The sequence below is a fragment of the Canis lupus genome, chromosome 32 (assembly GCF_048164855.1).
Source record: "Canis lupus baileyi chromosome 32, mCanLup2.hap1, whole genome shotgun sequence".
In the NCBI taxonomy this organism is placed as follows: domain Eukaryota; kingdom Metazoa; phylum Chordata; class Mammalia; order Carnivora; family Canidae; genus Canis; species Canis lupus.
The window spans coordinates 32,518,564-32,542,862 of record NC_132869.1 but is presented as its reverse complement, the minus strand read 5'-3'; the positions used below and the strand labels follow the sequence as shown (position 1 = coordinate 32,542,862).

Genomic DNA, 24,299 nt, shown 5'->3' with positions numbered 1-24,299 from the left:
TACCCCCTAGAGAGGTATGTATATATCAGCTTCATCCAAAATAGAGGCTATACCCGGGATCCATTCTCAGTGTTTCTTTTTGTATAGAAGGCTGGGTCCTGAAACTGGGTTCTGACTTTCGAGTGGAGCTGCCCTGACATTCTCATTCCTGGAGGTGTTTGAAGAAAGCAGCACACACCCTCCCTGGGAGGGGGATGTGATTGCCATTCCTCTTGCACCACCAGCCTGATTAATAAAGCTCTCAGTGGCACTGTAGGGAGCTAGCTTTTTTAACCGCCCCCCCCCCCAAAAGCCCCTAGGCTCCACACCCAACATGGGGCTTGAACTCACAACCCTGGGGTCAAGAGTTGCATGTTCTACTGCCTGAGCCAGCCAGACACCCTTTAAGTACTCCTTTTTAATCTTCTAAGGGCTTACTAGCAATTTTTTTTTTTTCCTTTTGCTTCTGTTTCCCAAGTACTAGGCAGGTTTTTCTTCTTACCATATCTTTGGAACTATCTAGTGTTGAGCTGTGGCTATCCTTAGGTTTTCTGAGTCTTTGGCCCCTTTTCACAGTGTTCTGTGGAGCTGGTTTGGTTTTCACACCAGGCTATGTTTATTAACTTTGGACTCCACCTGGTGCTCTTTAAAAGTGAATGTAACACTTCCCCCTTCCGCAGTGTTAGGAGGAGTGTTAGGAGGTCTGGGCCCAGACATTCAGCTGGAATAGGAAGGACTGGAAGAGGTCTTCCACTTGAGATAACCCCTAGAGGCAGCATAAAGACTGGAAAACAGTCACTGCCCTGAGACACCTTCAGCAGAGGGCCTCGGGAATGTGGACAATGGCCAAGGTAACGAAGGCAGTTTAGGATCACGTTAAATTGAAGCTCAGGGAATCCATCTACAAGACTGGGATAGACAAGACAAAACTCAGTCCTTGATGGTTCCTTCAGACAAGCAGAGGCAACAGGAGACACGCCTGAGGTTCTGCTGCCATCTGTTGGTGGATCCCCTTCAATACAGCTAGAGGCAGAAAGGGCTGAACTGGAAACCCAGGCACTCACTCAAGATTTCCCTTTCAAAAAGAAAAATTCTGCTAGATAGGATCACTGGTGGGAAAGAAATATGACACCCAAAAGCTTCACTCCAATTAAAAAAGTAACTTAGAAGATATAATAATTTGAGGGGTGATGGATAAGGCAAACTTAAGTCTAAATTTAAGAACAGGGACATTAAAAACTTTATTCAATAAATACAACAAATAATTTAAAAATATACTTCAATTCCAAAGCCAATTAAGAAAAGGAAGTAGAGAAAGGGGAAAAAAGGGGGAGGAGATCAGAGGAAAAAGAGAAAGTTAAAGAGGCAGAACAATGGTTTGGTTGGGCTGTGTTTCAGAATGTACCACCCTTTAAAATTCTGATCAAATGCTCTCGACTCCTAAACCCTTAGCCCTTGTTCTGATGGGGTGGCCATAGGAGTCTACCAGCCAGGAATGATTCTCTGGGCTCTGGATCAGAGCGTTCCGGAGGCTGGAATCTGGGGGGAGCGTCAGGGGGACAGTTTCTCACTCATTCCTAAAAAACCATCCGTTCTAACTCCCAGGCAGGTTTAAGTAGTGCAAACTCTTAAGCATAGAGAGCTCCCAGCTGCATAGTTTCACAAGTGAGTGTCCAAAGCTAGGGCCTCCGGAAGACAGGTCCCCGGTCCCAGGGTATGGAGGGGTCCAAAGCCACTTTGGTGAATGGTAGGTCTAAGGGGGAAGACGGGAGAGGCCAGGGCACAGGATAAAGCCCCTGGCTTCAGCCAAGCAGCCAAGCCAGAAAACACTGCTGGGCAAGAAAGGGCTCAGGTAGTCTGGACACTGGATTCAACAGTTTGCCATCAGCCAGGGAAGGTGGAGCTGAGGATGCAGATGGAGCAGGGCCAGGAAGATCAGGAAAGCTGAGGGAAAACAGAAAAGTAGGGAGGAAGGAGGAGGCAGCTCAGCAGCAAACTCCAGGAGAAATAACCAGCAGCCCTCACAGATTTGTGATTGTCTCTTAAAAAGATTTATTTTCTCTTCTTGCCTGAATGTACAAAGGCAAAAAGAGTACAGTTTGTATATATATATATTTATATATATATATATAAAAAACAAGGAACTTGGTAATGTACACTTTACAGAAGGGAAGAATCAGGAAGACTGAAATTAAATCCAACAGAGCAACGCCAATGGAACAAAAGCTATGAACAGCAACACTGCCCCTCCAGCCCGGGCCTCCAGCTCGCCCCAACCTGCTCCCAATGGGGGGGCTGAGCACCAAGGCAAGCGGGTGGGCTGGGGCCAGAGGGGCTGGGGGCGGGGCCTGGGAGGGGCTTGATCCCAGGAGGGGCCCATGGCAGAGGATCATCAGAAAGCTTCCTGGGATGCCCTAGTAGTAAAACGAATGACAAAGGCCCAGAATCATGGGGCCAGCTAGCTGCCCAGTTGAATCACAGGGGCAGGAGAGTAGACACTGGGATGGTGACAGGGTAGATAGTGTAATAAGTGACATGGGTGACCTCAAAGCCCGTGTACGGTAACTCTAGCCCTTCTTCAGCCTCCCCCTCCCAAACCCGAAGCCACGTCCTCTCACCCTCGCCTTGGAGCCTGGACAGAAGACTCAAGAATCACCGTTTCATTTCACAGAGTGCCCTCTTAACCCTTCTGCATGTGGTCTTTTGACCTGGAGACGTGTAGAGGGGATGAGGTAAGAGAAGGGAACTTCATACATGTACAGGCAGGGAAGGGGATAAAGGAAACCAGCACATCTTAACTGAAGCAGCAGAGGTGAACCCTAAAGAGCAGCTCTCCCAGCCCTGGCTGGCCTAGCTGGGGTGAGAGGCTCCTTCCCTCTAGCCTCTTGGTGCAGAGCCCTATGAGCGAGGTCTCGGAAGAGGCCTGGGCAGGGGTAGCTCACAGTGAGCCTTGGTCTGATGGTCGTGGCCCTTAATGGCACACTTCGCTGGCCTTTGCTTGCAGGGTGGGATCCTTGTTGAGGGGCTGATCTCTCTGAGCAGGTCACTGCAGCCACAGGTACCCCTGCCTGTGGGCTGCCTCCTCATATACAGCGACTGGAGGTGGACAGCAGATCCTTCCCTTGGCACTTGTCAAGGATCTCTGTTTCCTCCGCTGTTGCTGCTTCATGTTGTTTCAGGGAGGAAAGACTGGACCTGGCGAGGACCGGGGACTGGGAGAAGGCAGTGCTATGCTGCCATTGTCTCTTTTACCTGCTTATCTGGGCAGCTCAGCTCCTACTCTTGTACAGAGGCTTGGATATAAGGATCAGAGAGCCAAATGTTTTTTAAGGAAAAGAAAAAAAAAAAAAAAGAAAAAGAAAAAGCTGTCCCCTTCTGCAGAACCCAAGACTGCCCTGCTAATACAGAAGTTCCTCTTCTCTGTGTTACAGAACAAAGTGGAAAGGGCAGGAATGTGGAGCCAGGCCTGCCCAACGGGAAAGAAAATTATTCCAACGGTATCTTTACAATATGTACAGAGTACGCTGTAAGCCAGCGCCACAGATACAAAACACACAACAATATTTAAAACAAACAGGAACAGAGATGGGCCCTTGGCTCCACCCCACAGGAGCCTGGGAGGGCATAATCAGGCTGAAATTCCGAGTCATCCTCTTGGTGGGGGTGACTCAGGTTAGGTGGGGTGAAGGTGTCCAAACCAACTACTTCCATGGATGAAAGGGAAGTCACTCCCCAGAACACTGCCCTCTGGGTTAGCAGGAGGCAGAGGGAATGATGGGGGCAAGGGAGGCCTGCTAAATGGTCTAAAAGAGTGGGTTTTAGGGGAGGGCTCAGAACCCAATTTGAATAAAAACAATGACGTGAAAACCCAGAGGAAAGGTCTATAGGTCAAAGGGGCTCCTCTTGGGCAAATGACCCTAAGCCATTCAGAGTAGGGCTTCAGGGTTCTTAGAAAGCAGCCTCTGCCGGGCATTGTGCTTACTGTCCTCCACCTCCATGCCCCAAATGGAGTCAGAGCCAAGTCCTTGCTCTTAAATGGTCACTTTGGCACTCTGGTCACAAATACCCCTCTCTAGCCTAGGCTGGTGTGTGTCAGTCTTTCTCAGTCCAGAAGATCAAGGAAAGATAGCCAAGGGGAACTAAGGGATGATATCTCAAAAGCAAAATAAGAGCTCCCCATACCTTGGGGAAGAAGTGACTCCAATAAAGCTACCAAATCATTGTCCGTTTCCTAGGGCAAAGAGCATAAAGCTGGACTGGTAGACTGTTTCTACGGAGAGCAGAGAAATGTCTGCTGCCTCACAGCTCCACTGAGAAACACTCTGTGGCTCTGAGGAGTAATGGCTTGGATGTATCATCCCAGGGTCTAAGGAATACCTAACTTCCCATGGCCAGTGGCCCCTAAAGCAAAAAAGTGTGTTACAAAAAAACACAGCTTATATTGGCACACACGGGGTTATAGATTGAGCTATATAAAATCATGTACTTGTATACAGAGGAATTGGGCTGTTATATTTGTGGCCCTAAATGAGGAGGATGCTCTGATGGCTGAATGGACAGGACACCTCTAAGAACTGCTGGGTGCTCCCAGGGTCTGCCTCCCGGGCCTTGCCCTACGGTGACCTCGCAGACTCTAAAGCTCCCCATGCTGGGGGGAATACTATTTTACCTGCCTGAGTCTTCAGAGCCAAGCAGTGGAAAAGAAAAGGAGCGATCAGCATGGGGATCCCCCTGGGAAAGGCACCAAGGGGTCAGGAGGAAAGAGAAAAGGGCAAGGAGTCGGGGGCTAAGAAGCAGCAGGACTCAGTGGGGATGCAGGTTCTACTTCACAGACTCCATTCATGCTCCAGCTCCAGCTTACTCCCAGTATCCCTGGGGAGCCCTCTGCTGGTGTTGGGACCCCGGCCCTCTGTTTGACGGGTTTGACGGGCAGCCCAAGGCCACGGTGGGGCAAATGCCTTGGTCTTCCTTTCCAGGCTAGGCTCTGAGCATTTATATGTGCTCATGTGAGAGGGGAGAAGTCTTCATGTCTGAAGACCTTGTTTTCACAAATACAGAGAGAAAACAGCCCCTAATTTCTTTCCTGAGATTCTAATTCCTCCACATGCTGCCAGTTCCCAGGGCCCAAACTGCTGGGGAGATGCAGGAATCTGGTGATTGTGGTAATGACGGTGAGAGGGGTATGGCTGCTGTGCTGTCTTCAGACCTTACCCAGAGCTTGGGAGTCCCTCCCCAGGGTTGCGGTGGGGGGTGTTGGCACTGCTCCGGCAGCTGACCAGGCCTTGGGGAACAGAGCAGTGACTTCTCTGGGCTGAGGCCATGTTCCCCTGGTTGCTCCCCATGCCTTCATCTCCACATGGGCCACAATAGTCACAACTGTGGCCGAGAGAATAAATATTTTTGCTAGGTACCAGCTCTCCAGCTCCTGAGGAAGAGGGAGGGTCGGGGAGTCCGGGGATCTGGTGGAGGTGAGATAGCCAAGGGTCTGCCTTCGGTCATGGTGGAACGGCAAACAGGATGATCAACACCATTTAACTGATGTCTAAATGGCACCTCCAGCACCTCCTTGGGTGAGCCAGTCCGGGCCCGTGAAGCTGACTTTATCCGGGCACTTGGTGTTCTGCAAGGGAAACATGGACAGATAACCAGGCACTCAGCCTGCTGGTATAACAACCACCAGGTGGCACTCTGACAAAATGAACTGCAAGGGAGGCCAGTCCTGGCCCCATGGGGACCGTTCCTGTTGGACAGCTCTTGGCAGATGTACATGGCTTAACCAGACACTGAGAGACTCCTACAAGAGGCTTGGCCAGGGTTACACCATTTCCAGACCACTGACCCCACACAGCTTTCCCTCACCTAGGCTCCACAGGAAATTCTGTGATCTAGGTATCAACTATCCCTGCTTTATGTGTTGTTCCAAATTAAAAAGTGACTTACCATTCTCACCTCCGTGGGGGTGGGTAGAGTGAGGGGGTTGAGCCTTGCTGGCTCGCAACAATGGCTGTAGAAGAAAGCCCTAAGTGAGAAGGAAGACATGTTTAGTGTAACACTCCCAGAACCTCCGATTAAACATTTTATCAGCTTGGTGGGTAATGGGAGGAGTTGCTCCTTAAATTCCTAACTCAAAAAAAAAAAAAAAAAAAATTCCTAGCTCCACTGAGTTTGGGGTGCTGACCGAAAAAAAATCTGATACTCGGCCAGATATAGTGGCTGTGGATAGTATATATAGTAAGGCTCTATGTTTCAGCTGCTTGTTGCTCTTTGGCTATGAGAATACCTGGTCCTTATTCTTCTGAATATCAAAGCCAATTTCCTAGAGGAGTCTGAGAGTCCCTAAGCTCCATGAGAGGAAATAAATGTCACATGCTTTAATGACGGTCTGCAGGGAGCTAAGATCCTGGACAGATTAGAAGCTCAAGAAAAAATAAAAGAGGATTCTTGCTGGGGGGTCCCTTGCTGTGAGCAATGCTACTCTGCTAGTGGGATGACATTATAAGGGGAAGAGAGGTAGGGAAGGAGGGTTACCTGCTGCATAGGGTAAGTTGTACTGTGCTGGGAGCAACGAGTACCCCAAGTGGTGGTGGTGGTGGTGTGTGGACATCAGGCGCTGAGAAGGGGAGGTGCGGGGCCGGTCTACATTCCTTTCACCCCCTCCTGCTCCTCCGACACTGCTACAGCTGCCACCACCCCCAACCACCCCACAACCTCCTCGATCTCTCTCCTGAGACGTTTTATCAGTTATCTGGAAAAAAAAGCAGACACAAAAGTACTACTGTGAGACACACAGATGACAGTGAATACTCCAAGCCCACATTAGGACTCCTTACAAAGAATCGTGGAGGTGCCTGGTAAAGTCAATGCCAAGTCAGCCAGGCTGCCCTGTAGTTAAGACCTGAACTTGCCTGCCCAGCTTTTTCCACACCCTGGATCTGGCCCCACAGGGTTTTGGTAGCAGCCAGTGCCACTTACCGTGGGAGACTTGCTCTTGTAGTGACTGGCATGCTGCTGTAAGATGTCCAGAGCTTTGGACTCTGAGCTGGATTTACAACTGACACTGGGGCTGGCTCGTGCCTTGTCAGCATCTTCACCCCCTGAGACCTTGCTGCCATATGGGGAGAAAGAGTAGCTGGAAGGTAGGTAGGAACCTGGGGAAAGAGAAATAAAGTAGTCAGAAATGAGAGAAGTAGAACAAACTCAGCTTAAGTGAGCTTGGTTAGGCAGGTATCAGCTTTCCTAGGCAGAGGCTGAGATATTTTCTACCATGGTGTCTTCAGGCTTGAAACTCTTAGTTTGTCCTTTCTTTACTGAGGTCTAGAGAGATATTAGGAACATGGCCCTCAACTTCTGGGGAATCAGCTTCCCTAGAGCCCCAGTCTCAGAGATTCATCTTGGAGAGGCATTATGGTAAAGTGGAAAGATCAGAGGATTTAAGAGTCAGATGACTGGGCTCAAATCTACCTCTCAAGACTTACCAGCTAGGTAAGCCTTGAGCTAATTAACAACCCTTCCGAGCTTGTTTCTTTACCATCAAGAGGAAGATACCAATACTACTCCACAGAGAAGAGGAAACAAGATACTGTATGTAAATCACTGAGTACAGTGTCTGGCCCACAGCAGGCACTCATCAAGTGGAAGTATTTTTTTTTTAAATATTTTATTTATTTATGCATAGACACTGAGAGAGAGAGGCAGAGACACAGGCAGAGGGAGAAGCAGGCTCCATGCAGGGAACCCTATGTGGGACTCGATCCCAGGTCTCCAGGATCACACCCCAGGCTGCAGGCAGCGCCAAACCGCTGCGCCACTGGGGCTGCCCATCAAGTGGAAGTATTATTTTTATATGGATGGATGGGGTAACAGGGAGAAAGGAACACCACAGGGTGAGACAATTTCCTAGCTCTGTTTGAAAAGCTTACTTGCGCTAGGGTTTGCCTTGCAGTGTTCAACCAGGATATCAAGACTATTTAGGCTGCTTTTTGATAGGGAGGTGGGAGCTATGAGGAGTGACAGAAGTGGTCTTCTGCTCTAGAAGCATCCCATGTGGCTCTTTGGACAATGGAAACCAGTGAGGAATTGAACAGGAGCATTGTCTTCTAACAAGTTAAAAAAAACACTCCCCAAGAACTCATGGATGGCAGAGTCAGGATCTTATCTTTCCCAAACTGAATGTTTTCGATCGGACTTTCCCTTACTCTGATTTCAAACAGCTCTTCCTCTCTCCCACCGTCCTCCCACTTTCCAGCTGAACATCATCCTGTAAATGAAGACATGCACTGTCCTAGTTTGCATTGTATTTGTTCCACGTGCCTCTCCTGCTACAATTAAGTTGTAAGCTCCTTGAAGAGGGAACTAGTCTTTTTTTGTATTCCCCAAAGTGCCTAGCCCATTGCAAAATGTAGAGTGTAGTGTTTAAAAAAATCCCCACTGAGGGAAGGTAGTGGCAGTGGTAGAGGGGAGTTTTGCCTTCAGTTATCTGGGAAAAGAGACCAGAGAGGCATGACTATAGTGGGAGCAAGACAGAGTGACGCAGTCCCACAGACCGTAGTCAGGGGCCATTCAAGGTGCTCGGGACTAGACTGGCCACTCATAGAATGTCCTATTCAAAACAGGGCAGTCATCTGAGCTTCATTAAGCCTTGGGGCCGTGCAAGAAAACTGGCTCTCAGGATGCCTGGGTGGCTCAGTGGTTGAGCGTCTGCTTTCGGCTCAGGGTGTGATCCTGGAGTTCCAGGATCGAGTCCCACATCAGGAGCCTGCTTCTCCCTCTGCCTGTGTCTCTGCCTCTCTTTGTGTGTCTCTCATGAACAAATAAATAAATAAATCTCAAAAAAGAGAAAAAGAAAACTGACTCTGAAATCTGTGCTTCAGTCCCTTCCTGGTTAATAGAGCACAGGTGGGTGGGAAGGTGGGTGCCGTACCTGGGTAGTTCTGCATCATCACGGCAGGCATGCCCCGGTAGCTGGGGTGGTTGGGGTCATAGGACTGGCTGTAGGAGTAGCCATGCATGTAAGGGATGTAGGACTGGTGCTGGGTGAGTGGGGAGGAAACAGGCACATGGACGCTTGGTCGGGGCTCCTTGCTTCCGAGGCGGGAGTCCTCAGATGTGGACAGCTTGCAGTCACTACTTGTGCTTTCCTTCCCATCCTCCTTGGGGACAGAGTCCTTACTCCGACTCCTTTCTTCCTTCAACTTGCGGTCCCGCTCCTCTTTCCACCGCTCATCCTCTGACTTAATGTCCGAGTACTTGGCAGGATAGACATACGTCCACATGCGGGGCTCTGCTTCCTAAAAATCACAAAACGAGCACTGAGTGTTGCACAGATAAGAGAGAGATTTCAAGCCCAAGGTTGCACTAAAGGCACCAGAGCAGGTAATACCAGACACCCAGACAGGGTATAATCTTGGCCTCTGTTGATCTTCCCACTTAGAATCAACTTTGGTTCCTTCTGTTTAAAAAGTCTGCCCCCTCCCTGCCCAAGAGGAAACAGGATGTGGGGAAGGAAAAGGAAAATCCATCAGTGGGTCTTCTCTAGGAGAGAATATGCATTCTGGGGAAAGGAACCCTTGAAGAAGCTGCTCCCTTTCTAAGGCATTTGAGGCAGTTTTACATCTTCAGAGAAATCTCAGGGGCAGAGTGTGAGTGCTGCCCAGCTCAGAGGAGGGAGGTCTAGCTGTGGCACTAAGAGGAAAGGGGAGACTTTCTAAGTCTCATGAGCAGAGCATGGTATGAAACCAAGTTCTTAGTTCTAGCTCTACCTATAAATTTTTTTTTTTTAAAGATTTTAAGTTACCTCTATACCCCACTTGGGGCTTGAACTCATGACACTGAGATCAAGAGTTGCATGCTCCACTCACCAAGCCAGCCAGGCACCCCACCTATAAAATCTTTTAGAAGTAACTCAGTCTGACTAGTAACTCACTCTGGGAAATGGAGAGATCACCATTAACTTACTCCATAGGAATCAAACAGTGGAAGAAACACTGGACTAGGAATTGAGATGACCTGGTTCTAGTTCTGGCTCTGCCAATGAAGTTGCAAATTACCCTAGACAAATCAAGCTAATTTACCTGGGCCTCTTCTGTCAAATGGGAAAAACACCTTCAACTGATGTAAATGTGCTTTTTAAAAACATGAACATGATTTACAAAGGTAAAGAATCCTTAAAAGTATAGATCTCTCCTGCCAAGCTGTACTCTGCTGACCCCCACAAAAGGAAAGCCCTGATTTGTGAGGAAGAGAGAGAGGCTATCAAATAGTATTTCTATCTTCTCCCAGAACAGTTACCTGTCGGTACCAGAGTATCGGATCCACCTCTGCCTGCCGGCCACATTCAGCGCCTGTCTTGGCCTCAGAGGCCTCCTTGCCTAGGTGACCAGCCTCACTCAGTTTCACTTTAAGTCCTTCTGGGGCCTGGCTGGGGAGTTTGGAGGAGTCGTCTAACTTGGGGATAATGACTGATTTGGCAGGGTCAGCCCCTGGCTCCTTGGCCTTCCCAGGTCCCGACTTGACCAGGTCCGTCAGGCTGGGGGCCTTGGTGAGAGTTGGCGGAATTGAAGGCTTTTGCTTCCATTCTTCCTTGAGTGCTGCCTCCCGCTCCTTGAGGCCCAACTCGGCCTTCTTGTCCAGTCCCCGCTGCTGCTGCTCCAGGCTCTGCCGTTTCTGCTGTTCTTCATACTGCTGCCGGTAAGCTGTGTTCGTGCTCAGGAGGTGGGTGTGGTAGCTCTGGTCGCTGTAGCCATATGGGGGCACATAGGCATACTGGTTGTAGTACAGGGACTGCATGTACATGTTGGGACGCTGCTGGATGACGGAGGGCTGCTGACTGGAACTGCTCAGCTCTGGTTTCTTTTCCTCACAGACATCATTCTTCACTTTTCCCTCTATGCTCTCAGGCTCCTCGTCCTTTTTTGTCTTCAGAGCCTGGCTCTCCAGTCCCACCTGGCTGCCAGGGTTCAGAGCCCCTGGGCTGGACTGTGCATAACTTGGAGAGTAGTAACTCTCAAAGCCTTGGTAATATGGTGAGTCTTTGCTCTGTGGCTGAGGGGGGAAAAGAGTTTTCTTGGCCCCTTCCTTAACCAACTGTTCAGGGTCTTTTGATTTGATACTGTCCACTTTGCCCTCCCCATCCTCCCCAGCATCAGATATGTCAGAATATGCAGGGCTGTTGGTTTTGACGGAGTTGGCTTCAGCTCCATTCTGGGTCACTACATGTAAAGGAGTCAGGGGCTGGGTAGGGGTGGTGCTATCTATGCGGCTACTGCCTCCAATTGAAGGGCTGGGGGCGTTGTCCGTGAAGCTGTAGATCTTGTCAGCTTCTGCCTTGATGCTAGCCAGGCGGCTTTGGTGGGGGTCTGATGAGCCATTCAGGAGCCCCTCCATCTTCATCCCATCTCCTGATGATTCTCTGAATGGGCTTTTGCCTTCTTCTGCTCGACACACCTTCCCAGGGGTCAGAGGACTTTCGAGTTCCTTGGAAGACTCCTTCTTTTTTTTGTCTTTCTTTTTCTTGTCCTTGGCTGGAGTCAAGGCCGGGTTGACTGTGAAAGGTTCTCCCATCACAGTAGGCTTGGGCTGAATAGGCTTGAGTTGGGGGCTGTTGGGCATGGCTTGGACCACGGTGGTGGTCAAGCCTGAGGAGGAGCCTGGGCTTGCTGCTGTGAAGGTGGCGGTCTGGAAGGTGTAGATTTGCTGCGGGGGGATGGCAGGGGCAATAGGCCGTGCTGACTTTAAGCTTTTGGAAGGAATCTTTTCAGGCTTCAAACTAGAGGGCTTTTTACATTTTTCTTTTTCCATACACTTCCTTTCCAAAGAATCAAAGGCATCATTGCTTGTTTCATCCATTACTGAGGGTCCATCATCAGAGCCATCATTTGATAAGGCCCCAAGGTCTGTGTCCCCTTCCCCACTCAGCTTTTTCTTACAGAGACCTTTTGTGCTGAATTTGCTTGAAGGAGAAGGGCTATGGGGCTCTACGAGCCGAACTTTGGGGGTAGCTGAACGGGCAGGGGACAAGGAACCTTTTTGTGAGATGGATGCACCATTGCAGCTCCCTAGGTCTGCATGAAGGGTGGGCTCCTCTCCGTACTCACTGTCTCCATCTGCTTCCGGCTTGCTGTCATCATCTGTGTGGGCATGAGCCTGGTGGTACTTAAGTCCATTGATGTGCTTATACTTTTTGTTGCAGTTTGGGTGGGGACAGTCAATCAGGACTGGGGAGGGACAATTTCTGTCTAGAACAGTGGGTTCCACCTTGGTCCCAGGGAGGGGACCAGTGGCTGAGCCCATGGAATTCGTACGGACACGCTTGCTCCCTTTGGAGTCCTCTGAGCTAGAATTCAGCTCCATGTCTGAAAGCGGTTTGTTTTTCCGCTTGTTAGCTGAGGAAGGGCTGGCCTTGACATCCTCAGAGGTGCTACTGGCAGGTGGGCGATGCTCTGAAGAATTCTGGCTGCCCCGACGGCCTTTGCTATTTGCTCCTGCTCGGGTTTTGCTGCTGCTGCTGGTCCCTTTGCTGTCAGAGGCTGTGGCTGTCTCATTGACAGGTGTGTTACTGTTGGGACGCATGCGTTTGCCTCTACCCCGGCCATTGCGCATTTCCAAGTCACTGGTGGGGGAGTCACAGAACCTTAGCAAAGGGCAAACACAACAGGGTATTATTAAGAAGAGAAAACATCTTCAAACCAGTGTAGCTGCCTCCAGAAGAACTGTCCAGATGGTAACTATCATTTTCAATGAATATGATTTGTTAAAGAACTTTTGAAAGCGTGGGAACTGCATTAAGTGGTGAGCTCCTAGGATGCTATCTGCATGCTAGCTGTACATCTTTCTCCAACATCTGGACTCCCCAAACCCTGGCAAACTGGGTACAAACAAGCTATAAAGTGCCATTCACTGAAATGTCAACCTGAAAAGGTCCCTGTGAAACCCACACTGTCTAGTGTTCATAAAACTGAAAATGTTCCTGAGTTTAAACTCCTGGGAGATAGCTACCATCAAAAAGCATCATCAATGATTGTTTGTTCACCCACAGGCAGACTCAATGGCCTTGGTCTCAAAGTGACTACTGCTAGAAGCCAGAGTTCCAGAGAACTAGTAATTCCAGAAAAAGGCTTAAAAAAGGATCTCCTCCCCATTCCTATCCAACTCATTAACACATAATTCATTTACTACTCTTGAATGCCAGAGCAGCAGAGTACCTTCCTTATATTACCTTACACCATCATATTCTTTAAAAGCTGGGTGTCTTTTTTTTTTTTTTTTTAAAAGCTGGGTGTCTTAAGAGATATCCAAGTCTAACAGGATGAAGGCATAAGGGCACTGATTAGGGTGGTTCAGATTAAAACACACCAAAAAGCTGTAGAGTGCTTACCTGGGGGGTGCCCAATCATGCCGTGTACAGTCAAGAAGTGTACCTACATATGTCTTGTTCCTCCATGTTACATTCACCACCAACATCCCTGGAAGACAAGAAGATTCAGATAACCTTTTACAAATGTTTTAATCTTTATCTAATAAGAGTTTGTTGTAATTTGTAAGATAAATTCCTGTTAGTAAAATTGTTAATCATAGAGCACTTGTATTTGGATTTTTGATAAATACTCCCAATCTGCCATCGAAGATATACTAATTTATATACCCATCAGTAGTGCATGAGAACACCAGCTGTCCTTTTCCTTTGGCAATACGGTGTTCTCAAACTTGTTGATCTTTGCCAACCTGATAGTAGAAAAAGAGCGTTTTATGTAGTTTTAATTTAATGTTTCTTATTGTGAGTTTGTACATATCATTTTATTTTATTTTATTTATTTTTTTTTAAATTTTTATTTATTTATGATAGTCACAGAGAGAGAGAGAGGCAGAGACACAGGCAGAGGGAGAAGCAGGCTCCATGCACTGGGAGACCGACGTGGGATTCGATCCCGGGTCTCCAGGATCGCGCCCTGGGCCAAAGGCAGGTGCTAAACCGCTGCGCCACCCAGGGATCCCTATTTTATTTTTTTTAACATTTTATTTATTTATTCATAGAGACACACAGAGAGAGAGGCAGAGACACAGGCAGAGGGAGAAGCAGGCTCCATGCAGGGAGCCTGATGTGGGACTCGATCCCGGATCTCCGGGATCACACCCTGGGCTGGAGGCGGCGCCAAACCCACTGAGCCACCAGGGCTGCCCTGTACATATTATTTTAAAACATCATTATGAGGGATCCCTGGGTGGCACAGCGGTTTGGCGCCTGCCTTTGGCCCAGGGCGCAATTCTGGAGACCCGGGATCGAATCCCACGTCAGGCTCCCGGTGCATGGAGCCTGCTTCTCCCTCTGCCTGTGTCTCTGCCTCTCTCTCTCTCTCTCTCTGTGTGACTATCATAAATAAATAAAAATTAAAAAAAAATAAAACATCATTATGAGATATATTTCCTTCCTAAGTAAAGTATCTGTTCAAATCTTTTGCTCAGTTTTCTACTAAATTATATAGTTTATTTGCAATTCTTAATATACCAGAGTAAGCCTTTTGTCTATTATACATATCACGTGTATCCCCCGATCTGTCATTTGCTAATGGTGGTTAATGCTACGTAGACATTATTTACCCTTTATAAGAAGATTTATTTATTTAAGTAATCTCTACACCCAATGAGGGGCTTGAACTCATGACCCTGAGATCAAGAGCTGTATGCCCTATTGGGATGCCTGGGTGGCTCAGTGGTTGAGCATCTGCTTTCGGCTCAGGGCGTGATTCCAGGGTCCAGGTTATTGGGCTTCCTGTGAAAGCCTGTTGCTCCCTCTGCCTATGTCTCTACCTTTCTCTCTGTGTCTCTCATGAATAAATAAAAATCTTAAAAAAAAAAAAGGGGGGGTTGCATGCCCTACTAAGCCAGGAGGTGCCCTGAAATTATTTACTTTTATGTTGTTATATTTATCAATCTTTTATGGCTTCAGAGTTTTCTGTCCTATTTCAAAAGGCTTTCCTTATTCCATCACTTCATTAATTGTTTTTTTCTTATGGTTTCTTTTAGTACTTTTACAGTTTGATTTTTTCATCTTTATTTTTTTTTAAGATTTTATTTTTTTAAAAGATTTAAAAAAAATGTATTCATGAAAAAAAAATTTATTCATGAGAGACTCAGAGAGAATGGCAGAGACATAGGCAGAGGGAGAAGCATGCTCTCTGTGGGGAGCCTCATGTGGGACTCGATTCTGGGATCACACCCTGAGCTGAAGACAGATGCTCAACTGCTGAGCCATCCAGGCACTCGATTTTATCTTTAAATCTTTAATCCATCTAGAAGTCAATCTGGCATAAAACTTTTTTTTTTTTTTAAAGTAATCTCCACATCCAACATGGGGCTCAAACTCATGACCCAGAGATCAAGAGTCCCAGATGCTCTTATCGACTGAGCCAACAAGGTGCTCCTAAAACTTAACTTTTTGTTTTTGTGGCTTATCCTCTAAAGTATTTTTGGTTAGTTTCACATTTTAGTGAAGTCAAATATATTGAGCTTCTCCTTTATGGCTTATGGTTTTTACATCTTATTACAGTCATAAATATTGTTCCCTGAGATATATTATTTTTTTAAGATTTTATTTATTTATTCATGAGAGACAGTGAGAGAGAGAGAGAGAGGGAGGGAGAGATAGAGGCAGAGGGAGAACTAGGCTCCCTGTGAGGAGCTCAATGCTGGACTCGATTCCAGGATCCCGGAATCACACCCTGAGCCAAAGGCAGACCCTTAACCACTGAGTTACCAAGGCGTCCCCCATGAGATATTTTAAAGTTATTATTAACAAGCTATGGATCATTTTTAATGGTAGAAAAATGAAAAGGAGAATACTATGTTATGTGAAATTATGTTATGTGACATGAATATAGTTTTATTGGAATCATAGCCACACTCAGTCATTTATGCATTGTCTATGCCTGATTTCATGCTGTAAGGGAGAGCTGAGTATCAACAGAGAGGCTGTGTGGCCTGCAAAGCTTAAAATATTTATTACCTGGCCCTTTATGGAACAAGTTTGCTAGCCTGTTTTCGATCTTTTTCTTTTCAAATATAGGCATTTAAAGGTATGAATTTCCCTCATAACCTACTTTAGCTGCATTCCACATGCTTTGATATGTTTTCATAATCATTCAGGTCAAAACATTTTCTCGTTTCCCTGGTGATTTCCTTTTTGACCCTGGTTATTTAGAAAAGTGTTGTCAAATCTTTATCTGGGGATTTTCCCAATATCTTTTTGTTATTCTTTTTTTTTTTTTTTAAAGATTTTATTTATTCATAGACACAGAGAGAGAGAGGCAGAGACACAGGCAGAGGGAGAAGCAGGCTCCATGCAGGGAGCCCGACGTGGAACTTGATCCCGGGTCTCCAGGATCACACCCCAGGCTGCAGGCAGCGCCAAACCGCTGCGCCACCGGGGCTGCCCTTGTTATTCATTTCTAATATAATTTGACTGTGGCAGAGAACATACTTTATATGATTTCAAATAGTCTGAAATATGATCTATCTTGAAGAATAGTCCATGTGTACCTGAAAAGAATATTTTAAAATGTATACTCTGCAGTTTTAGGGTGTTTTATAAATGACTGATAGTTATTCAAATCTACTATACTGCCACTAATTTTCTGCCACCTTATCAATTACTTGCCCCTTGTTCTTGCTTGCTGGATTTCCTATTTCTCTAGAATTTGGATCTTCTATATTAATCCTCTTTTCTATCTTTCACTCCTATTTTCCATTCCTTTGTCTATATTCTAAGGCATTTCCTTCATCTTCTAAGTTATATTCTGGAATTTCCATTTTTACTACTGTAGTTTTAATTTAAAAAAGGCATCCTGGGGCGCCTGGGTGGCTCAGTCAGTGAAGCATCTGCCTTCAGCTCAGGCTATGATCCTGGGATCAGGACCCACATCAGGCTCCCTGCTTAGCGACAGCCTAGCTGCTTCGACCTCTCCCTCTGCCCCTTCCCCGTTTGTACTCTCTAATAAATAGATAAGATATTAAAAAAAAAAAAAGAGGGGATCCTGTTCTTGTTCCATGGATGCAATATCTTACCTCTCCAAATATATTTAGTTATAGTTGACCCTTGAACAACACAGGCTTGAAGTGTGTGGGTCATCTTATATATGGACTTACTTTTAAAAATATTGATTCATTTATTTGAGAGAGAGCATATGCATGCATATATGAGGTGGGAAGGAGCAGAGAGCATCTCAGAGAGATACCCTGCTGAGTGTGTAGCCCTAATCACAGGGCTTGATCTCATGACCCTGAGATTCTGACCTGAGCCAAAACCAAGGGTTGGACAAAACCAAAAGTCCGATGATTAACCCACTGAGCCAACCAGGTGCCTGTGGGTTGTTGTTGTTTTTTTTTTAAATAAATACAGTACCGTACTGTAAATGTATTTTATCATTTTTTTATTTTTAAAAATAAATTCCAAGGGGCCTGGGTGGCTCAGTCAAATGTCTGACTCTTGATTTCAGCTCATGTCATGATCTCGGGTCATGGGAGGGAGCCCTGTTGGGTCTCTGTGCTTGGCACAGAGTCTGCTTGTCTCTCTCCCTCTCCCTGCTTGCTTTCACATGTACGTGTGTTGTTTCTCAAATAAATAAGTAAATAAAATTTAAAAATAAATAAATTTCAGTATAACTAATATACTGTGTTATATTAGTTTTGGATGTATAATATTGTGAATCAACAATTCTATCCATTACTCAGTGTTCATTATGATAAGTGTACTCCTTATTTCTTGGCTCTCCTTCCTCCCAATCTCAGATAAGAAAACAAAGAAACAACACCAAAAAAAAAAAAAAAAAAAAAAACAAGCTTTCATTTTTTCAGGTCTCTTAAATCAGTACTTGTACATTTGCTTTCTAGTTTCCAAAGTTCTATTGATTATACTTGTTTGCAGTAATCTTGTCTGTTTTTTCTTAAAGATAGATAGATAGATTTGTTTATTTGTTTGTTTGTTTATTTATTTATTTGAGAGGGAGAGAGAGAGAGAGCATGTGAGTGAGCACACACAGCAGGGGGACGGGCAGAGGGAGAGGGAGAATCTCTAGCAGGAACCCTCTGTGGGGCTTGATCACAAGACCCTGAGATCATGATCTGAGCCAAAGTGGGAGGCTTAACTGACTGAGCAACCCAGGTGCGTCTTGTCTGTTTTTAAAGAAACCTGTGAGTTTATACCTTAAAAACAAATCCCTTTACCGACATTTGAATGAGTTATAAAGGGAGAAACTGGTAGGTAAATATGTACTTTCAATCTATCATGTTTTACTAAAATAATGCATTTACTTTCATGTATTTAGTATATTTCAAATGTACAACCTACCCAAACAGGTTTCTAATTAGAATCTAATTCAGGAAAATCATCACTTATTGTATTTTCATTTACTGTGTCTCTGCCATTTTTTCAATCTCTTCTATATCCTAGGGCTCATGTCTGATATGTCTGAGAGCCTCTTGAGCCATTAACCCTCTATTTAAGGTATTTTTTCTCTTTGTGTTTGATTCTTCCAATTCATAATTTGTTCCTAGAATTTATCTAAGGTACTGAATTAAAAAAAAATTTCAATGACTATAATACATATTTCAAAGACTATTATTTCCAAATTTTAAACTGGTTAATTTTTCATAACTACATGACATTATTTAATTTCTGGCTCTTTGTTTAATAGACACTATTATTCTGTTTCTCTTTAAGAATTCTTTTTTTTTTTTCTTTAAGAATTCTAATTGGACTTATTATAGTAATTTTTTTTTAAGATTTTATTTATTTGACAGAGAGAGAGCGCAAGCGCATAAGCAGGTGGAGCAGCAGGAAGGGACAGGGAGAAACAGGCTCCCTGCTGAGTAGGTTGCCTGAGGTGGGGCTCCATCCCAGGGATCATGACCTGAGCAGAAGGCAGACATTTAACCAACTGAGCCACCCAGGTACCTCGGACTTATTAGTCTCTATTTGACTGTACCATACTCTATTTTCATTAGGTGTTCATTTAACTCCCGGTGGTTAAATTTTTTAAATTACTTTTTGCATTTTGAGATAATCATAGATTCACATACAGTTGTAAGAAATAACAGAGACCCCATTGAACCCTCACTCAGTTTCCCCTAATGGCAATGACACAATGAAGATACAAAATATGTCCATCAACACAAGGATACCTCCTTTTGCCCTTCTACAGCTTCATTCACTTCCCTCTCACACTCATTCCTTCTTAATTCCTGACAACCACTAATCTGTTACCTGTTTCTGTAATTGTGTCATTTCAATAATGTTATATAAATGGAATCAAACAGCACATAATGTTTTGGAACTGTTCCCCCCTCCCCTTTCCCAGCATATAATTATCTGGAGATTCATCCAAGTTGTTGCATGTATCAATTGTTCAGTCTTTTTTGCTGGTGACTGGTATTCCATAGTTTGGAGGTACCAGTTTGTTTTACCATCCACCTACTGAATGTGAAGGACATCTGGGTTGTTTCTAGTTTTTGGCTATTATGAATATAGCTACTACAAACATTTCTGTACAGGCTTTTAGTGAAACTGACTTTTCATCTCTCTGAGATAAATACCCAGGAGTATAATCACTGGACCATTTATAGTTGCATATTTAGTTTTTAAAGAAACTGCCAAACTATTTTCCAGAGTAGCTATATATTCTTTTACATTCCCACCAGCAAAGCATTAGAGATTCAGTTTCATGGCATCTTTGCCAGTATTTGGCATTAACTTTTAATTTTAGTCATTCTAATACTTGTGTAGTAACGTCTCATATTATAGTTTTAATTTGCATTTCTGTAGTGGCTAATGATGTTGAACATCTTTTTATGTGCTTATTTGCCATCTGCATATCCTCTTTGGTGAAATATCTGTTCATGTTTTTAGCCCATTTTCTGATCAGATTGTTTTCTATTGTTGAGTTTTAAGAGTTCTTTATGTATTCTAGATACTAGTCCTTCGTTGGACATTTTTTTCTATTCTTTAGCTTGACTTTTTTTTTTAAGATTGTTTGTTTGTTTGTTTGTTTATGATAGACATAGAGAGAGAGAGGCAGAGACACAGGAGGAGGGAGAAGCAGGCTCCATGCCGGGAGCCCGACGTGGGACTCGATCCCAGGACTCCAGGATCGCGCCCTGGGCCAAAGGCAGGCACTAAACCGCTGAGCTACCCAGGGATCCCCTGACTTTTCATATCTTTTTTTTTTTTTAATTTTTAAATTTTTATTTATTTATGATAGTCACAGAGAGAGAGAGAGAGAGAGAGAGAGGCAGAGACATAGGCAGAGGGAGAGGGAGAAGCAGGCTCCATGCACCGGGAGCCCGATGTGGGACTTGATCCCGGGTCTCCAGGATCGCGCCCTGGGCTAAAGGCAGGCGCTAAACCGCTGCGCCACCCAGGGATCCCAGACTTTTCATATCTTAACAAGGTCTTTCACAGATCAAAGATTTTTAATTTTGACGAAATACAATTATCCATTTCCCTTTTTATGAACCACACTCTTGATGCCAATTCTAAGAACTCTTTGCCTAACCCTACTCTTTGCCTACTGAAGATTTCTTTTAGGTTTATGTTTTCTGTTTAAGTCCTTGATCCATTTTGAGTTAGTTTTTGTATGAGAGTCTTCTTCCTTTGTTTTGGCCCATGATGTCCACTTGTTCCAGCACCAGTTGTTGGAAAGGCTATCTTTCATCCCAAGAACTACTTTTGCACCTTTACCAAGATCAGCTGGGTGTAGTTGTGTGTCTATTCTGGGTTCTCTGTTTTGTTCCACTGGTCTGTGTCTGTCTGCCAATATCACAGCCTAGATTTCTGTGGTTATAAGTCTTGAAATCAGGTAGTCTGATTCTTCCCGTTTGTTCTTTTTTTTAAAAAACTGTTTTAGCTGTTTTTGTTTCTTTGGCCTTGCCATATACATTTTAGAATAATCTTGTCTACATCTACAAAATATCTTGCTAGAATTTTGATAGTAATTAACATTAAATATGTGTATCAATTTGGGAAAATTTGACATCCTTATTCTATGCTCCTCCTTTATGTAGATCTTCTTCAATTTCTTTCATCAGTACTATATAGTTTCAACACACAAATCATGTAGGTATTCTTACATCGAAGTATTTCACTTAAAAAAGATTTTATTTAGAGATAGAGAGTATACAAACGGGAAGGAGCAGAGGGAGAGGGACATGCATACTCAACACTGAGTGCAGAGCCTGACGTGGGGCTTGATCCCATGACCCTGAGATCATGACCTGAGCCAAAACTGAGTCGGATACTTAACCAACTAAGTCACCCAGGCGCCCCAAGGATTTCACTTTTTTTGAGCTATTGTGAATGGTACTGTATTTTTAATTTCAGTGTCCATGTGTTCATAGCTAGCATAGACACAAAATAGATTTTTATGTTTATTCTATATTTTACAACCTAGTGAACTCACTCATTCTTCTAAGAGTTTTAAGAGTTTTTTATATACTCACTGAGATTTTCTACTTAGACAATCATGGAATTACAAATAAGTACACTTATATTCTTTCCTTCCTAATCTGCATGCCTTTTTCCTTTTTCTTACCTTATTGCACTAGTTAGAACTTCTAGCACTATATAGAATAAGGGTAGTGAGAGCAGACATCCTTGCTTTTTTCCCATTCTTACTGGGGTAAACAATTACTCTTTCATTATTAAGTATAATGTTTGGCTCCATGTTGGGGACATACAAGGCAAAAAGAAAACCCAGAGAATTTACTATCATGTTGTTCCAAAGGATTTGAGGTCCCTGGATGGTCTGCATTCTTTTACCCACCTTCACCATCCTGTTATATTTCTTTCATATATGATATACAGGGTTTCTGGTTGTATTTAGTGGGAGAAATAGGGAAAAGTATGTCTACTCCACCTTCTCCAAAATGGAAGTTCTAGTTAATTTTTATTATCATTCTTAGCATTAGATTTCTATTATATAAAATTATACTTTGCAGGCTTTTTAAGTGGGATTTTTTTAAACTAATTACCCCCTTCTCTGTTTATAGGTTTTGCAATTTCTTTCATCTAGTCCCCTAAAAACACAGCCTGAATAGGTCTTTTAATGGCCTCTGCCATTAGAAGAAATTTAGGATATCATAGTTCTAATCATTGTATGAGAAGGCAGATTGGCATACTTCTTCACAACTCCTTAGGCTTCCCTCCTCCCCACTCAATTAACTTTTGGAAATCTTTCATGAGGCTGGTTGGGGGATGGCATCTCCCCTGGCTTCTAAGTTCTATCTCTTTATGGGGCATTTCAGTATCTAGTTACCACTCAAAAAACTCATCTTTCAGGCACTGTTCTCTATTCTCTAGAGGCTAGTAGGCCTACAGTTTCACCTTTACCCAGTTACTTGAATCTCTTCTATTTTTGGTCCATGAAGGTGGTTATTTTGTTTTTGGGCCCAAATATGTTGATTTTCATTTTATATATTTTATTTCTTGCTATGTGTCTGAAACACAGGGGATGTGTCAAAGGTTTGAACATAGTAAATCATCTTGATTGGAAGTCCCAAAGCACATTTTCTAATATATCTACAGAAAAGTCTGGGAACTCTAGAATTAGCCTTTTCTTTGTCTTTGGTCATATACTAATAAAATATAATTTCTACCCAGCACTCCCAGGGCATATTTGTAGTAATTCACCTATATTCATTTTCTTCTTTGATGTGGAATGCTATCTAAAGATCAATGGACTTGGAATTAGAAAACCTTAGTCCAAATCCTCACTCTGTTACAGTGTAACCTTGGTCAAGTCACTTAACCTCTATGACTCTCAGATTTTTAATCAATACTCCAGGATTAAAACAGAAATAAATAAGATTATTAACTAGCCCACAGTAGGCTTTAAATAAGTCCAAAGAGAGTGCTTTAGACAAAACCATAGAGCATCAGTACTTGAACCCTGAATTGTGAGCATGACTTTAAATAAGACCTTGTTTAGTCCCTGTTTTCTTTCAAAAAGCAATTTTAGGATGCTGGATCATAAAAACAGATCAGACAAGGGAGCTGGAAGAAGGAAAAAAAATAAAAATAAAAGGATTACCCTACCAGAAAGTCTCACTGATGAAATTAGGGCAAAAAAGAACTTTGGGTTAACCAAATGGATTCTAATTCAAACATTTATTGCACATCTATTATGTACCAGGTGTTTTCATACTCATGATCTTATCAAATATTCACAGCCTTGTTCACTTTTTTTAACAAGGCAGGCCATACAGAGAAAGCACAATCTTTCCAATAATCCTGATCATACAGTGATTGTTACAGCTACTCTGCAAACAAGGAAATGAGCGCTAAGAAAGGTTAAGTAATTTATCAAAGATCTCATTATTTATTAGTGGTCAAGGTATTACACAATTATCTGTAATGGATTATGACACTATACATAGTTTCCTTAAAATGTCCCTTTATTTTCATCTTAGATAAAAGACACATAAGGATTGCAGGGGGCCATGAGAGGAAAAGAATAGAATTCCTACCCCTTTCCAAGGCCCTGGAATCTTTTTTTTTTTTTTTAATATTTTATTTATTTATTCATGAGAGACACAGAGAGAGAGAGAGAGAGAGAGAGAGAGAGGCAGAGACACAGGCAGAGGGAGAAGCAGGCTCCATGCAGGGAGCCAGATGTGGGACTCGATCCCCTCCCCGGTCTCCAGGATCACACCCTGGGCTGAAGGCCGTGCTAAACCGCTGAGCCACCCAGGCTGCCAAGGCCCTGGAATCTTAGGGGAAATGGCAAACCTCCTAAGAAAGCAATTAGGCTAAATTCTTTATGGCCATTAGCAAAGTGAATTCAAATAGATGTCTCCTCCCAGTGGTGGGCTCCTCTGATTACTGCATTACCAATTTTAATAGGAAAAGAGTCCATTTATTTCTAAACAATGTAAGACTTAGAGATAGGCACCTCATTAATAAGAGCAGATGAGCACAGCTGCATATAGAAAGCAGCCGTACAATATGAAGATAAATGTTACTCCTACACTTGAAACAGCCGGGCAGGAACACATGTTTATAAATCTGTCTTCCTCCTCTGGTATAATCTGCAAACCTTAGCAATAATGAATGAGCTGAAAAGAAGACAGGTCAGATAAAGTGCTGGAAATGAGAGGGGAAGAAGAAAAATTCTAATATGGAAAAACAAAATGGAGGCTTGTTTAAATGTCAAAGCAAACACATTTTTCTGAAGTGTAACTCTTTTCCTACAAGGTTCTGAGTTGAGACAGCTGGAAGAATAAGAGGACAGGAAGGAAAAAGAAAATAACACTTAATGGAGTTAGTTTCTCTATTAGGG

The 24,299-nt window shown here is 44.1% G+C and overlaps 1 protein-coding gene across 4 annotated transcripts in view; it reads right to left on the bottom strand.

The window, feature by feature from the left end:
- Positions 1-1,195: 1,195 nt before the first annotated feature.
- The window catches only part of ZNF609 (zinc finger protein 609), a 209,115-nt gene continuing 186,011 nt past the window's right edge, over positions 1,196-24,299 (bottom strand). For all 4 annotated transcript variants that reach the window (XM_072809062.1, XM_072809061.1, XM_072809063.1 and 1 more), the window contains 7 exons: positions 13,352-13,439; positions 10,267-12,607; positions 8,900-9,266; positions 6,952-7,127; positions 6,508-6,724; positions 5,920-5,998; positions 1,196-5,599 (listed from right to left, as the gene is read on the bottom strand). In XM_072809062.1, coding sequence (XP_072665163.1) covers positions 5,925-5,998; positions 6,508-6,724; positions 6,952-7,127; positions 8,900-9,266; positions 10,267-12,607; positions 13,352-13,439 — 3,263 coding nt within the window. In that variant the 3' untranslated portion in view covers positions 1,196-5,599; positions 5,920-5,924. The remainder of the gene's footprint in view (positions 5,600-5,919; positions 5,999-6,507; positions 6,725-6,951; positions 7,128-8,899; positions 9,267-10,266; positions 12,608-13,351; positions 13,440-24,299) is intronic.